Source organism: Phalacrocorax carbo, chromosome 2 (assembly GCF_963921805.1).
Source record: "Phalacrocorax carbo chromosome 2, bPhaCar2.1, whole genome shotgun sequence".
In the NCBI taxonomy this organism is placed as follows: domain Eukaryota; kingdom Metazoa; phylum Chordata; class Aves; order Suliformes; family Phalacrocoracidae; genus Phalacrocorax; species Phalacrocorax carbo.
The window spans coordinates 148,250,294-148,265,469 of NC_087514.1; the positions used below are offsets into that span (position 1 = coordinate 148,250,294).

The window sequence follows — 15,176 nt, forward strand, 5'->3', positions numbered from 1 at the left end:
TCCATCTCTAGTCTTCAAAAGTTTCCCATATGGTGTTTCAAAAATCTGCTGCTCAGCTCTGAGTCATTAGTGAAAGTCAGTAGCACACCAAGTGCTAATGAAACAAATAGAATTAATGAAAATATTAAAGTCAGTCCCAAGATGGATCTTTGAAGAACCCCATTTGCAATTTTCTTTCAGTGTTAACAATTCTTTTAAGTTATCTTCAGTTGTCTCTCCTCTAGCCAGGCCCATCACCACCTTTTATCTCGTTCTAATCCCTATCTTTGCTGGTTAGGTAATGCCTCATGCTATGCAGTGCCAGAAACTTTATTTAGATACAGCAAGATTAGATATACTAAATTTCCTCTAGTAATTTTATATCAAATTCAGATGGACATGCACAAAAATCCCTGTTCAGTTGAAAGGCCCAGGACTGATACAGTAAGCTGATTACTCTGAATTACTAATTGATTAACATTTAATTTTCATAAAATTGTCCTTCTTTATAAATCACAATTTGAAGAATGCTTAAATTTTCATGTGTGGATAATGTAACTTATAACTAGTGAGTCTTTATAAAATTTTTATGTTTCAATTACACCTGAATAAGTACAGAAACCCTCAGATTAGAGCTTTGAAAATGTCAAAACAGAAAAATAATTCCATATTGTACATTTAGGTACGGAAAAACTAGGTTAGGAAAGGTTTAATTATTTACACATATGCATAGGACATCAGTCAGGATGAATCCTCTCTAATGGCTCTACCTGCGTTATTTTCTGTTGTTAGACAGTGGAGTTAAATAGCTGTGATCTGACCTTGCCGTAACAGTTAGCTCTGTGCTACGCAGATGGAAACAAAGCAGGTTTTTAATTGTGATGAGGTAAGTTCTATCCCTACGTTTCATCAGCGCTAGGACATGACTTGCTGAGCTGGTTATGTAGCACGTAACCACAGCCCTTTCCCACAGGAAGGACTCTGCAGTGGAACAACAAAGCTGGTTAATGTAATTACGTGCTCTTCCATGACTCTCAAAACATGAGTGACGACATGTGGCTTTCTGCTATGCTCACCTCTCTGTATGAAGTGATGATTCCCCCTTTTGCTGCTTAGTGATGGGAGAAAGGTGGGGAAAGGTTTGCGTTGCAAGGTTATGGAGAATAGAGGGGATGACACTTCCCATTGAATCAGTCTCAGTTTCCGAAGTCTTTCTGTCGCAAGGTCACACATAGAAGTGCTGGCTGCATGCTACCTCACCGGAGTATTTTTTGATTTGAGCAGTAGGCAGTATTGCACCTGCTTTCCTACCATAGTCCTTACAGTTTTTATTAAGATTAATCTATTAATAATATTTCCTGTATTTGTGAGTGGTGATTTCCTGCTTCTGGTGTTTCTGAATTGCCCACTTCCCCAACCTCCTTCAGAGTCTGTCCTGGTCAGAACTCTGTTCTGCTCTTGGTACTATCTAAAATAGCTACTTTCCTCTGCCCTAAATTAGTTGTTAACCAACATGGAAGGGAGAGAAGGTGACTATTTCATTTCCTCAAACAAAATATAGACATTGCAAACACTTTAATATCACATAAGGTTTATTAAACTAGAGAAGATAACCCTTTCTAAATGTCATACACATTATAAAGCTTGTTTACATTACATTATTACCGCTAGGGTTTTTTTCAGAGGAAACAGCATTGTAGGTCCCTTTTTTATTGGTAGCATCTTAAGGGTTCATGCACAATGACCACCACAAATGCCCTCTACACTTCTGAGTAGAAATGTGACACTTGACCTGCGTCATCCCTCACATTTAGAGGCTCACTTATCAAGTGGGATACCACCCAAGCCCTTGAGATATGAGCAAGTGTCTATATTTATCACCAATAGCCCTTTTTCCACAGACTCTTGCCACCTGATGCCATAGCGTGGGTTAGATCTCTAATGACTAGTGGACCCATAGAGTGAATCTGATTTTAGTAAGATTTTAAAATGACAGTATAGCAGAAGCTGAACAACAGATTGTGAGGCAAAGCTCTCTGAGACACATCCCTTGTTTTATGTAGCATATTTACACCTCAGAAGTAAGTGTGGATACACTTTCTCCTTTTTATGTTAGTGGTACATTTAGGGTTGAACGAAGTAGGTAGTCTAGTTAATACCAACCCTTAAGCCATCGCAAAGTAGCTGGCATAAAGACAAGAAAAAAGAGACTGGGAGTGGGAAAGAGCAGAATTGGTTCTTTTGACAGTGCTGTTGGCTCCTGACATCTTTACAGGTTCATCAACTATACCCTGAGTAAGTTACCTGTAACTTGGTAATTTTATGAAAGGAATCATATGATAAGGTATATGATATGATATGATATGATATGATATGATATGATATGATATGATCCCCTGCAGGCAACAGAGGGTAAAACTGATGATTCAGAAAGTTCCTTCTAGTTCCAGCTTATATGTATGTCTTCCCTCTGTTGGAAGATACTCGATATATATTTCTATTTTCTATTATTTTTAAAATTTTGTCCTTGATACACTACAAATTATTAATAAAAATTAAACATTTAATTTTTCCAATTACATACAAAAAACCTATAAATTCATTAAATACTTCAGCCAGAAATGTCTTTGGCTGAAGGGCTGTTATGTTAGCATAAAAAAAAATAAAGAGCAGTGGAAACACTTATCCAGTGTCATTCAATACATTGTTTAAGCTACCTTCTCCTCCCTTCTTCACTAGTAAATGTTCCTGATGATGTAATTAATTTGTTCCTTCTATGTCAATCATGTATCTACTACACATTAAAGTTAAAAGTAGTTCCACTCTAAGGCATCTAGTTTTACGTCAGTGAATACCACTGTTGTTCCACAGCTGTTTTTGTGATCAGGGTTTGCCTTCTGAACAATTCCTGGAATGTGCAGCGTAACCAGTGATAACAGTCACGTCAGGAGAAACTTTAGCCACAGGAGATCTTTACGCGTTATTACTACAGGGATTGTTTTGAGATCTATTCTGTATTAGCAAAAGACTGTACCTTGCCCTGTAAGGAGTGAACCAGAAGCCCAGGAATGTTAATCTATGGAAGACGGTGAAAGGGATCTCCGCACTCTGTTCTCCTTGCTTTCCAAGCCCCTCTAATGCCTGTGAGGCCACAACATGCAGGCAAAGTGACAGAAGTGCCAAATGCAGGAATATTCTGGAAGCACACAACCTGTGTGTCGTGTTTTATCCAGGCCACACTAAAGCAAAGTTTAGTTTTTCCCTGGAATCAACAGCAGCTCTATGTGCAGCTCAGAGAAACAGGAAAACCCCATCTTCTGGTAGTGAAAGGCACTAATGGCACAACCACGTGCTCCTAGCCTTTAGAGATACCCTGGAATTGAAGGCATCCAAACTCTTCCTTGAAATTCGTTTTTCACAAGAGCTGTATTCATAACACTTGAACATTCCTCTCTGGAGCAGACCATGGTTTAGGATGTTATTGTTGAAACCAGATGTCAGGCTTCTAAGAAAATGCCATTTCAGGCAAGCGCTGATTTCTAGTAACTGCTAGTATGAAAGCTGAAAACTAGCCATGAAATGCTTGTGCTGCAGCAGCGCCATGGGATTTTTGTTACTGATCATCCAGAGAGTCTGGATTCTGCCAGGCCAAGTATGTGTGACTAACCCTGGGTGCTCAGTTATGGAAAATGTTGGTTACATTACATTACATTGTCAGTATTTAATAACAAACATGTATAAAACACACCAGGGTGAGCTTCTCTTTCCATTTACTTCACATGGGAGGTAATAAATATGCTAAAAGTAGTGTACTATTAACATTGAGACAGTGGTACGAATGTTTGTTTTGTCTCTCAGTTACCTAGTAACAGACCTTGATTGTATTTTAACCTTATTAGCAAGCTTACTATGTGCATTTTAACCGAAGATATAGGAAAGATATTATATCTGTTTATAAATGAAAAGAGACTAAAAGAACAGTCTATCTATCTGCTACCATTACCCAAAACTGCTGGCATATTTTAGCATGTATTTCAGGATACTCCTTGGATTTTTGTTCAGAGATAAACAAGGTTTTTTGTCGAGAATATGTTATAGTAGAGCTTCAGAATACTAACACGATGGTAATTTGGGCATACATAATAAATCTGTTTTGTTCCTCAAATGCAGCACCACAAGCGTTGTACCTCATTGTAACTAACAACCAGAATTAAATAGCTGCCCATCCGTTAATGTACCACTGTTCCAAATAACCTACGGTTTTGGGGAGGCAGAATAGTCATTAGCGGGAGTTTCTGGAATATCCTAGAAAAAAGAAAATTGCAGTACTGGGTATTCAAAATGCAGCACTCACTCATGACAAAAGTGCCCTTATTCTGCTGGAACCATTTACTGTTCTCTAACAGAAAGAGCTGCCTGTCTCTCTCCCCCTCTCTCTCTTCCCAGACTATTTAAGACTTTAAACCCACCATCCTGTAGTCAGCTCTGGCCTTCAGTGGTGGACAGAGCAATTCATTAAGCAAAACCACAGAGATACCTTTTTTAAACTAAAAAAACTAGGCATAAGGGCTGGTGAGTGTGAAGTAATGTACATCTTTATTATAATAACAATGAACAAACCCACAATGGACAGCTACTGGCACATTTAAAACCACCTAGGAGGGAGTAACTTCCAACTATTTCAAATTAAATCGCCTATGAATGTACTAGAACATATTTTAACTTGGAAGTAAACCTTGTATAGTTTTGACTAAGAAGTAAAACTGAAGGGAAATCTTTCCTTCACTCTAAGTCTTCATTTCAAGGAGGAAAGATTTCAATTTACCATTTGATCAATATATGTTCCTTTCTAAGCACTGATTAGTTCAGAAATAAAGACTTGCTGACTGATCTCACAAACTATATTTAAAACAAAGTTCTGAACATTCTGAAATACAAGAGTCACTCTGTAATTTCAGAGCAGTTGTAATACCTTATCCTGCTGTAACAGGCTGCCAGAAATGCTCCTGGCTAATGCCCATCACCATTTGTTCTAAAGATACCAACTTTCTGGGTATAGCAGGTAAGTCAGGACATTTGGGCTTTGATTTATATCTGATATACCTCCTGCATTTCAACTTCAGAGGCGATAATTTTTGAAACATACTGGCTCTGTAAATTTTTATTAAGAGGTTCTCAATAACGCATGGAATTAGCTGCCGTGTTTTATCCAAAACAAAAAACCAAGGTGGACGTGGAAACTGTTCCCTTAAATAGCCACAGTTTTTAGCACCAAGGATTTCAGCATTTTTCCTTCAACATGCAAGTTAGCCAAGGAGATCAGAACACATTTTCTGTATAAAGAGAATGAAATTCCATATTGTGTTGCTGGGAGCCCTGGAATCATCTGCAGAGCTTAAAGATAGGAAATAGATCCCTGGTCGTGGATCCAAAAGACAACCAAGGCTCCAAAGAAACAATTATTTTTGATGTTGCAGTCTGTTGCATGTGATCCTCTTAGTTATATCTTTTTAATCAGCGTAAATAGAGCAAGGAAAACAATTTTTTCAGAATATACAAATAAAGTGGGTTTTTTGTTTGTTTGGTTGGTTTCTTCAAGTTCTGCAGTCAGCTTGGATCACTAAGACTGTTCCCCAAAAATCCCTCAAAAAAAGACAAATATCTCAAAGATACTTGAGACTATGGGATGAAATCCAGAAAAATTCGTAAATATCACTTTGAAATTACATATATCAGTATCATTATTTTTCATTTTGGTAGGAATAAATGAATGTGTTAACATGTGGTCATAGTGTAAACTGGTGTTTCGTGATCAGCATGCCTGTCAGACATAATCAAATCCAGCCTGTGCAGATACCGTCATCGTTCGTGGACAAAGGGTTAGATATGACTTTATTTATACCACAGCTAAGGCTGAAAGACATGGCTTGATTTTAAGATACTACAGGCACTAATAAACCAATTAGCAATGATCTTTGAGACCTATATTTTAAATATGGACTCTCCTGTTTTTATGTGATGATTTATATTGTACTTTTCATGTATGCATGCGCTACATTTTCCAAAGCAGGGTTACAGGGAGACAAATAGCAGCTTGTGCCAGCGACTGTCAGAAAACTAATGGATATAATGCCTACCCCAGCTGCAAATTATGAATCACGACACCGATTATACGTATGCAGATACATCATTCCTTTTCACCAGTAACATGGATACAGCATGGACTCAGTCAGCTGTAGGTAGAACACCTCCAACGATTTATACCTGATGATCGGGTCTAAAAATCCAGCTGCTTGGCTGACAAATTGTTTCGCGAGGAATTGCTTTCGCTTCTTTCCGCGCCGTTCTCCCGGTCGCCCCCCGAGGACACCCAGCGCAGCGTCCCCCTCTCTGCAGTTTCCTCAGCGCTCCCCGTTACCACACGATCCCCGACGAGGCCAGGTCCGCCACGCACGGCTCGCCCCTCCCCGGGGGAAGGGGAGCGGAGCCCCCCAGGCGCGGCGCGGCGCGGCGCGGCGCGGCGGAGGATCGAACCTCCCGCCCCAGCTCGGCCCCGCCCCGCGTCCCCTCCGCCAGGCTCACGCGGGCCAGGCCGGCCCCGCCCCCCCGCGCATTCCAACGTGCCTCGGCCCTGAGGTAAACACGGGCGCGGCCCCGCCCCCGGGCCCGGCCTCCAGCAGCTTCCAGAAGGGCCTCAGCGCCGCGGCCGGGCCGGGCAGGGGCGGGGCTGGTGGCGCAGTCGGAATTGCCGCCGCGGGTCCCAGCCGGCCGCAGGGCGCGCAGGGGCGGGGCGGCGGCGGCGGCAGGAGGGGGGTGATGCCCTTGTTTATTTTTACCCGGGCGGCTCATCCTCTCCGGCAGCCCCAGGGCGGCCCCCCCCCCCCCCCGCCGCCCCCCGCAGCTCCCCGCCCCGGCTCCGACGGCGCCGCCTATAAAGCGCCGCCCGCGGGGAGCCGAGGATGCAGCTCTACAGCTCCGTGATCACCCACTACCCGGCGGGCGGGACGGCCGCCGCAGCCGCCGCGGCCCCGCCGAGCCCCGCCGGTGTCTTCAAGGTTTCCTTGTCGCCGGGACCGCCCTCCGCGGAGGCACCGAGCGCCGTTGACGCCGCGGGCCCGAGCCCGGCCACCGAGAGCCCCGCCAAGGACGCCTTCATTCCCGGGGGGGGAAGCAGCAGCGCCGCCGCCGCCATGCCCGCCTTCTCCTGCCTGGAGGTGATGCCGAGCGGCCCCACGGCGGGCCCCGGCAGCCGGCCGGCGGGCGGCCCCCAGTACAGCTCCTGCGCGCAGGTCACCGTCAGCCGCCGCCGGCCGCCGGAGCGGATCGTGCCCATCCGCATCGTGCAGCGAGCCGAGGCCCCCGGCGAGCTGGTGCCGGCCTCGCCGCGCAGCCGGGCCTGGCTGGAGGGCATCCTGGAGAGCATGCGGCAGGCCGGGGGGGACGGCGAGGCCGCCGCCCTGCCGCCGCTCGCCGAGGAGCCCAGCAACCGCAGCCTGCGCCTCAGCGAGCACTGCCAGGCGCTGCAGGCGGCGGCCGCCGGCGCCCAGCCCGCGCCGGTCCCCGGCTGTCGCCCCGCGGAGAGGAGCGGCAGCCAGGCGCAGCCCGCCGCCGGCGGCCCCTCGCGCGGGGAGGAGGAGGAGGAGGAGGAGGATGGAAGGGGTGCCGGTGCGCGCAGGGGGCCGGGCAGCAGGCCGGAGCGCAGCGAGAAGCTGGCGCTGTACCTGGCCGAGGTGGAGAAGCAGGACAAGTACCTGCGGCAGAAGGGCCGGTTCCGCTTCCACATCATCCCCGACGGGAACTGCCTCTACCGCGCCGTCTGCAAGGCGGTGTACGGGGACCAGCGGCTGCACAGCGAGCTCCGCGAGCAGACAGTCCACTACATCGCCGACCACCTGGACCACTTCAACCCCATCATCGAGGGCGACGTGGGAGAGTTCCTCATCGGCGCCGCCCAGGACGGGGCCTGGGCCGGCTACCCGGAGCTGCTGGCCATGGGGCAGATGCTGAACGTGAACATCCACCTCACCACGGGCGGCCGGCCCGAGAGCCCCACCGTTTCCACCATGGTTCACTACCTGGGGCCCGAGGACCCGACGCGGCCCAGCATCTGGCTGAGCTGGCTTAGCAATGGGCACTACGACGCAGTGCTGGACCGCGTGTGCCCCAACCCGGAGTACGAGGCGTGGTGCAGACAGACTCAGGTACAGCGCAGGCGGGATGAGGAGCTGGCCAAGTCCATGGCGGTGTCCTTGTCCAAGATGTACATCGAGCAGAACGCCTGCTCTTGAGACCACCTGGGCTGCAGGCTGGGAGCTTTGCTGCAGGGACTGAGACAGACAGAAGGCGTGCTGGCTGTGATGGTGATGCCTTAATCTTTAATGAAGCAGCAGCAGCACCCCAGACTGAGGACTGTAGGTTGCGGGGGATAAATACAAACGTGTTTATAATATTCTGTTGTAAAAACTTAGCCTCGGATTATTTGCAAGCAGAATCTCTGTGTATGTTTGTGTCTCCCCTCCTCGCTGTCTATTTTCTATAAGAATGTATTTTTTGCACAATATTTTTAAACTGTTACCTCCATCTTCCACATCTTACATTAGTACCTGGCTTTCAGCTGTTCAGCCAAAAACGTTTGTAAACAGTTTTTGTAAATAAGGCTTATGATGTAACAGCTATTTTTTGCTGTGTTTTTTACCCATAAACCTTATATTTTTACCAGATGAAGTTGATGTCAAACTGACCCTCCCTAACTGATGAAAGCATCGTGGGTATTTTCTTTTGCAAAACTAAAACAATGGCTTTTGTGAAAGTGCAGCAAAGTATGAACAGACAGCTTTTCAGAACAGTTGCTTTCTCTGCCTGGAGCACAGAACAGGTCCTTTGAGCTAGTTGGAATGCAGCTACACGTGAACAGTACAGGGAGCAATTGACTCTTCTGTATTTAATTACTGTTTTGAGTAAACCGGCCTCTTGTTGCCTGGTTGGCTCACCCTCTGCTCCATTTATATTATTTATCGGTAATAACAGAACATTAACCTGCAATAGAATGTTGTGACTAGATAATAGTCTCCTGCTTAGGCAATAATTGCCTTGGCTGCACCTCAGTGTTTGTGTTTTGTTTCTGGGGTCACGGTGTCTTTTGTATAAACCCTGCTTCTTTTTTGGCACTGGTGTTGCACCAACAAATCATTATCTGATCACAACACTTTATTCACTTGATGTTATTTTTCTAATCTAGAAATCGGGAAAGGTGTTCTACATTATGGTTTAAAAGACAAAAAAAGTATTTAAACTGAGGTTTGTGTAGTTTGCTGGGTCAAACATTTAAATGTTTCCAATCTGAATCCTGTCTCTTCTCCTTTCTGATTAACTTGTTAGATATATTTATTAAGTAATGCAGTTTGTACTTTTTTATTTTGTAATATATTGTGATTTTGGAATTTATACTGTATTTGTATAATAGGAATATTCACAGCTAAAATGGAATGAATAAAGAATATAATTTTACTTGAACTCTCTTACTCCCCCCCACCCCGCCCTTTGCATTCCTGGTATGGTGAAGAATTGCAGGTGGGTTCCCAAGACCTTCTCAACATTAGTTTCCTCCATTAAGAGGTGGGAAGAAGGGGCATGCACTTTACAAATGTGAACCACTGTAATTCTGGTGTCTGTGAATAAGTGAAAGAAACACAAGCACTTAAAGGCAATTTAATCTGTAATTCTTCTGTAACTGTAAGAGATCTTAGCATATCTCTTTGTGAATGAGAAATATTTTTGTATATTAACATGCTTTAGAAGAGGGATTCTGAAGCCTAGTACCTGGGCTGCCACTACCAGTGGTTGTGATGGAGCAGCTCCCTGCAGGGCCAGGCACACTTGGCCTTAAGACTTCAGCAATTGGGAATCTCCAGTCTGCAGCCAGGCCCAAACTTGCTTTAGATTTGCCCTGTCACCAGTGATGCCTCAGCAAGCCTCTTGTGACTTGAATAGAGGTAATGTCATAAGGAAATACGGCTTTTTGCTCCCCTTAGAAGTTGGAGATGCCTTGCAAGTTGTTAAACAATGCATGCACACACAAACATAGAGTATACATTTACAAAGCTACCCCCAATCTCTAAAAATACTAGAAGGCCATCCTTAAGTGGCAGAAGGGTACTGGGTTAAAGAGGAACTAAACAGCTGAAATGCAGCAGTCTTAATTGAGTGCACTTGTGGTAAAGAGCTGTAGGATCGATTGTGTATTTGGTACTGTTTTATGTGATGCAAAGAGTAGATTTAAATAAGTTTTATGTTATTTCCAAAACACTTGGTAAGTGCAGACTGTTCTTCCCCATTTTCTTACACGATCATGCGTTTTCTTTAAAGGTCAAGTAATGGTGGAAGAAAACCAGTCTTGCTAGTCCATTATTGCTTAACTTTACTGAATCGCTGGAAAGCTGAGCTCTGGGGTGAGAGCAAGGCAAAGATGCGAACATGGATGTGTTCATTAGGAACAGAGACAGTTGATGAGGAAAACAGCTACTCAGGTGGCTGCAAGCACAAAAATATTAATATGGCACCACTAAATATCAGTGATGTGCTTGAGTGATTAAAACCTTTGTATCCAGACCGCTTAGGTTTTTGGGTTGGATATGATAATTCATTCAAAGTTGACAATATCCCAAACTTTTTTAAAAAACATTTTTTTAGGTCTCTTAAAATTACCATTTTCAGCTATTTCATGAATTGTTTGTTTCATGATTTGTTTGTGCTTTGTGGCACAACCATTAGAAACATTCATGAGTAAGCCAAGCAAAGGAGGATTGGTATTGCATAGGGCTCACTCTGTGAGATATAATTTATATTAAAATCTCAACAAAAAAATAATGTGAAAAATGAACAGTGCAGAACCCTGGGATAAGTTCCTGTGGGGTTCCTTAGCAATTGTGATGCTGTTGCACGAGTTGCAGGGTCATGCAGAAAACTTCAAGGAATTTGAAAAAACTAGGTTATTTGTTGAGCTAGTGTTAAAGACATTGAGGATGTATCGCTGGAGCATGGAACAAGGCACCTCTTTTGGCAGTTTTATGGAGTAGTTTTATAGAGGCAGTGATCCTAATATGGACAGAGTTTTACAAAACTAGTTGTAACATTGTTGCTTGCCTCAGCAAAAGTAGATGCAAGTTTTCCCTTGCTGTCCCCTGTTCAACAATTCCGGCAACGAGGGAAGGACAAATGTTATCCTTGCTTATAATTTCATTACCCACTTACTTTAACCTTGCCTAATCACTTGCATAACCCAGCTAATCCTTAGACCTGCCTGGGGACGTTGGTCAACTGACTCTTTATTATTGACAGCAAGAGGAGAGCTTGGTTTTCAGTACTTGGTTGTGTGGTCTTTTAAGTCAGGTAGAAAATGCTTTAATGCTAAACTGAGCAAATGGGAACTGGCGTCTGCTCTGCTCCCATAGATTCCTCATCACGATAAAACTTTGCAATGCCATCTTTGCTTGTTTTTATGATAGAATTGTGAATTAGCTGACATGTCGGATGCTTCATTTCAGGACTTTCTGGTTGCCAAGACTATGTCGTTCTGTCGCTAAACGTGCAATGGATACGTTAGAATGGTCATGTTTATTGCACAGACTCTGTTACGTGAAGCAAGGTTTACAAGAACTGGTTTTTATGTACAATGGATGCATCCCAAAATAAGAATGGTGGGCAAGTGGGAAAGGGAAGATTTGTGTGTCATTGTTCTTCATCTCAGCCAATGCTTTTCTATTTGGAAGTTGAATGGATGATTCTTTGTTCTTGGTAACTTACTTAGGATGCATAAAAGTTGCCTAATGCCAGCTACTGGGTTAATCTGTCCTGTTGTACTTGGCTGGTACATTACATGTGTACAAGATAAATCTGTTTTATTAATGTCACTTGTAAATAAAGGGGTATTTCAGTGCTCCTTGTTCATGTACAAAACCACATGCACCCAAATGCTTCTTTTCCCTGCTTTTGCTTTTATTATGTTGGAATTTGTTGGTAGGATTTTTTGATTCTAATTTTGGTTTCATGGTGTGTCAGTGTGCACATACATGGCTTCTCAATCCAAGCAGAAAATGATGACAGGTTTCTCACAACAGGGACATGTACCTGGCATTAACTATGTTTTGCTTATTGTTTGCTTATACTCTTTCATACATATGTAACGGTTTACTGATATGCATTGATAAGTGTTCCTAGGATGTTGGTGCAAAAAGGTGCAAAATGAAAAAAACCCTCAGCTTTGGTGTTAAAAAGATTGTCCCATTTCCGAATGTCACAGTTATATGAAAGTATGCAGCATGCAGGAATGTTGTGAATTACCGTTTGAAAGGGCATCAGCTCTGCCAAATGCAATTCTGGGCTTTTTTAAAGAAGCAGAAAAATTTAAACCTTGAAAATTTTAGTAATATACAGGCTGATTTATAACATGTGGAAGTGCATTTTAGTTGGAAAAAGTGGCTTTCATATTTCCTGTTCAGTTTTAAGTTGTAATGTGTCTTTTTTAAAGGCAAGTTTATAGTATTAATGGGTAGAGAGCCATGGCAATGCAGTAATATATTTTACTTCAGTCATTTTTTTCTAAAGTTAGTATTTAAAATCTACAAGGAAAGCCATTCATGGTATTCAGACTGCAAATTTATAGAATTAAAACACTGCCAAGTTGTATGTGTGGTTATTATTCTGTCTCTTCGTACATTTGTCCTAAATACTGAATAAGATCAGGCTTCTCTGGATAAAATGTGAGGGTGCAGTTATAGTAGCGTGATGCATGTACACACATAGAACTAATCTTTCCTGCGTGATCTTTGCATTTTTAGGGTGTATTTTTAAACCAATATGCTTTTAATGCTTATTTTATTTCCTACAGTTTTTAATGGAAGTTGTCGAAAATAAATGTGTGTGGTGTTCTTACGAGGCACGGTTCATAGTGTTTGAACCTTCAGCTCTGTAGCACAGTTAAGCTGTGTGAGTGGCATCTGCAGTGGAGAAGACTATTGTAGGAGGGAAAGGTAGCTGGGGGGAAAGCTGGAGTCGGGAGATGGTTGTGAAGGAGCCAGGTTGTCTTCCATCCTCTCGTCTCCTGTGTTCACCCACATGCCGAGCGCAGGTAGATCCTGACTCTCTGTGATGGGTGATGGGCCTGTGCTGCTGGCCTGGTAACACTGCATCAGGCTCACTGTTGTTGCTCATTGGTGTTTAGCTACAAAGTTCTTACTCTGCCAAGCTTCTGGCAGGGCTGCAAATGAAAGAAGGGATGCAACACTCTATCTCAGAAAAAAACAAAGAGAAATTCACAACGACATGGTATTTTTCTTGTCTGTGAACTTTTATGGCTAAATATCAATGAATCAAAGCATGGTTGAATATCTAAACAGTTTTCAAGGACCAATATAATTTAAAAAATCACATAAAGCACATGTTAGCAGCTTTTCAAGACTCCAATAATGCTTGAAATACCTTTTTTTAAAAATTGATTAACCCATAATTTCATTGTCTACACGATATTATTTTCACAGGTACAAGGATCCAGCATTTTTCCTGCATATAATTGCTATTTCTTGCTCAACATAAAACTTCATTTTTCAGCTGTTCAGCTAGCCAACATTTCTGGGCAAAACCCCCCATGGTTTTAGATATCTGGGTGGGAATTTAGTAAGCTCTGTCAATTTAACTTAATATGGCTAAGAGCAATACTTCTTCCCACCACTGATGCTGTACTCAAGTTTAGATGGCTGCTTTTAGGAATAGCATGATCTTTGGAACTCCAACTGAGCTTCTTTGTATCTTTTTTAGAGAGAGACTGTGGTCAAAATGTACTCCTTTTGTAAATAAGTAACACAGCACATTTTGTATCTAAATTGCCTGTCTTCCATATGACTTAAAGATTGAGGTTTGACTAAGCAATTAAGCAATTACCTAATGTGTTTATATGACTTGTTTACTTTCCTACCAAACTGTAGCACCACTGGATTAGGTTACTCACAGGGACCGACCTTGCCTTTTGTGGCTTAAGGTAGGAACAATGACAAAATTATTGTCTCATTAATTACTGAAACAATTCCCATTACTCCTGCAAGCCCTACCTACAATCTTTTAATTATGCTGTAAACTAAAACCTAGTTAAATAAGACATTTGAATGTGTTTAGGAGTTGACAGCTCTTTTGCTGCTTATGTATAATTGGAGGGAAAGGTGGTGCCCAAAATGAAGCAGTTGTGAAAGGACTTGTTTTGCTTTGAAAGATGGTTATGTCATCTTATAGATCAGCATCATCACTGCGGATTCTAAAAGCTTTAATGCCCTTGTGTTTATTATTTCTTAATAATAAAGAAATAATCAATGTTATCACACAACGTATTACATTTTTGCTAAACTGAGAATGGAGACACAAGAGACTAGTACCGGTAGATTAAAAATGAAAATTCTGTTCTGCTATTAGAAGCCAGGAAGTAATTGCTTTTTTCATTTATTTCCCACCATGTCTAGCATCTGGTGAAAAAAAAATCTTTAGCTTTAGGTAAGGAATGTTTGTGCATGTGGCCTGCATTCTTCCTGAACTGATAAGTTGAATACATGTGGAATAAGATCTTTTACTTCAGATTTATACCCATAAAAGTGTTGAATAAGAAGTTTCCCTGACTAAATGACTCTCTTTTATACTGTAGAGCATTTAGCACAACAAAGCTGCAATCCCACTGGGACTTCGATGAGAAGCAGTGTTACAAACAGCACACGCTTTGCTGATATCTGAAAACTTCATCTCCATTTAATTTTTTTTTGGCATGCAGCTTGTCTGACTTACCAGGAAGTAAATATTTATGGATGTTTTCTCAACTAGGTAGCTGTCCTACTCACAATAATTCATGTAAAACATTTGCGTGAATGTGGTTCCTAGTAGATTTCCATTTATCAGCTAGTATTTTACAGCAGTTGCCCTGCAGAGGCCCTGTAACATCTGAAATTTTTGAAACGATAGCAAACTGTAAAAAATTCAGTTATTTGATTGTGTATTTGATAACATTTGCGTAGTCAGTTTCCTCTCCTTGTGGAAGAGTTTTATATGGCTCTGGCCAGAGACAAACATGCTGCAAAATGGACAAATAGGACAAATCTGGGCTCTGTTAGGTAAATTAAAGAATCTTTTAATGAGAAATGGTTACCATGGAAAGCTTCACCAAA

The 15,176-nt window shown here is 42.7% G+C and overlaps 1 protein-coding gene across 1 annotated transcript; it reads left to right on the top strand.

Moving 5' to 3' along the window:
* The first annotated feature begins 6,671 nt into the window (after positions 1-6,671).
* OTUD1 (OTU deubiquitinase 1) lies at positions 6,672-9,486 on the top strand. The gene has a single exon (XM_064444789.1). The coding sequence runs from the start codon at positions 6,939-6,941 to the stop codon at positions 8,265-8,267; it is 1,329 nt and encodes a 442-aa protein (XP_064300859.1). The 5' UTR covers positions 6,672-6,938; the 3' UTR covers positions 8,268-9,486.
* The last annotated feature ends 5,690 nt before the right edge of the window (positions 9,487-15,176 follow it).

What these genes read in the sequence shown, in the direction of transcription:
- OTUD1 (XM_064444789.1), top strand. Translation starts at nt 6,939, where the DNA reads ATGCAGCTCTACAGCTCCGTGATCACCCACTACCCGGCGGGCGGGACG.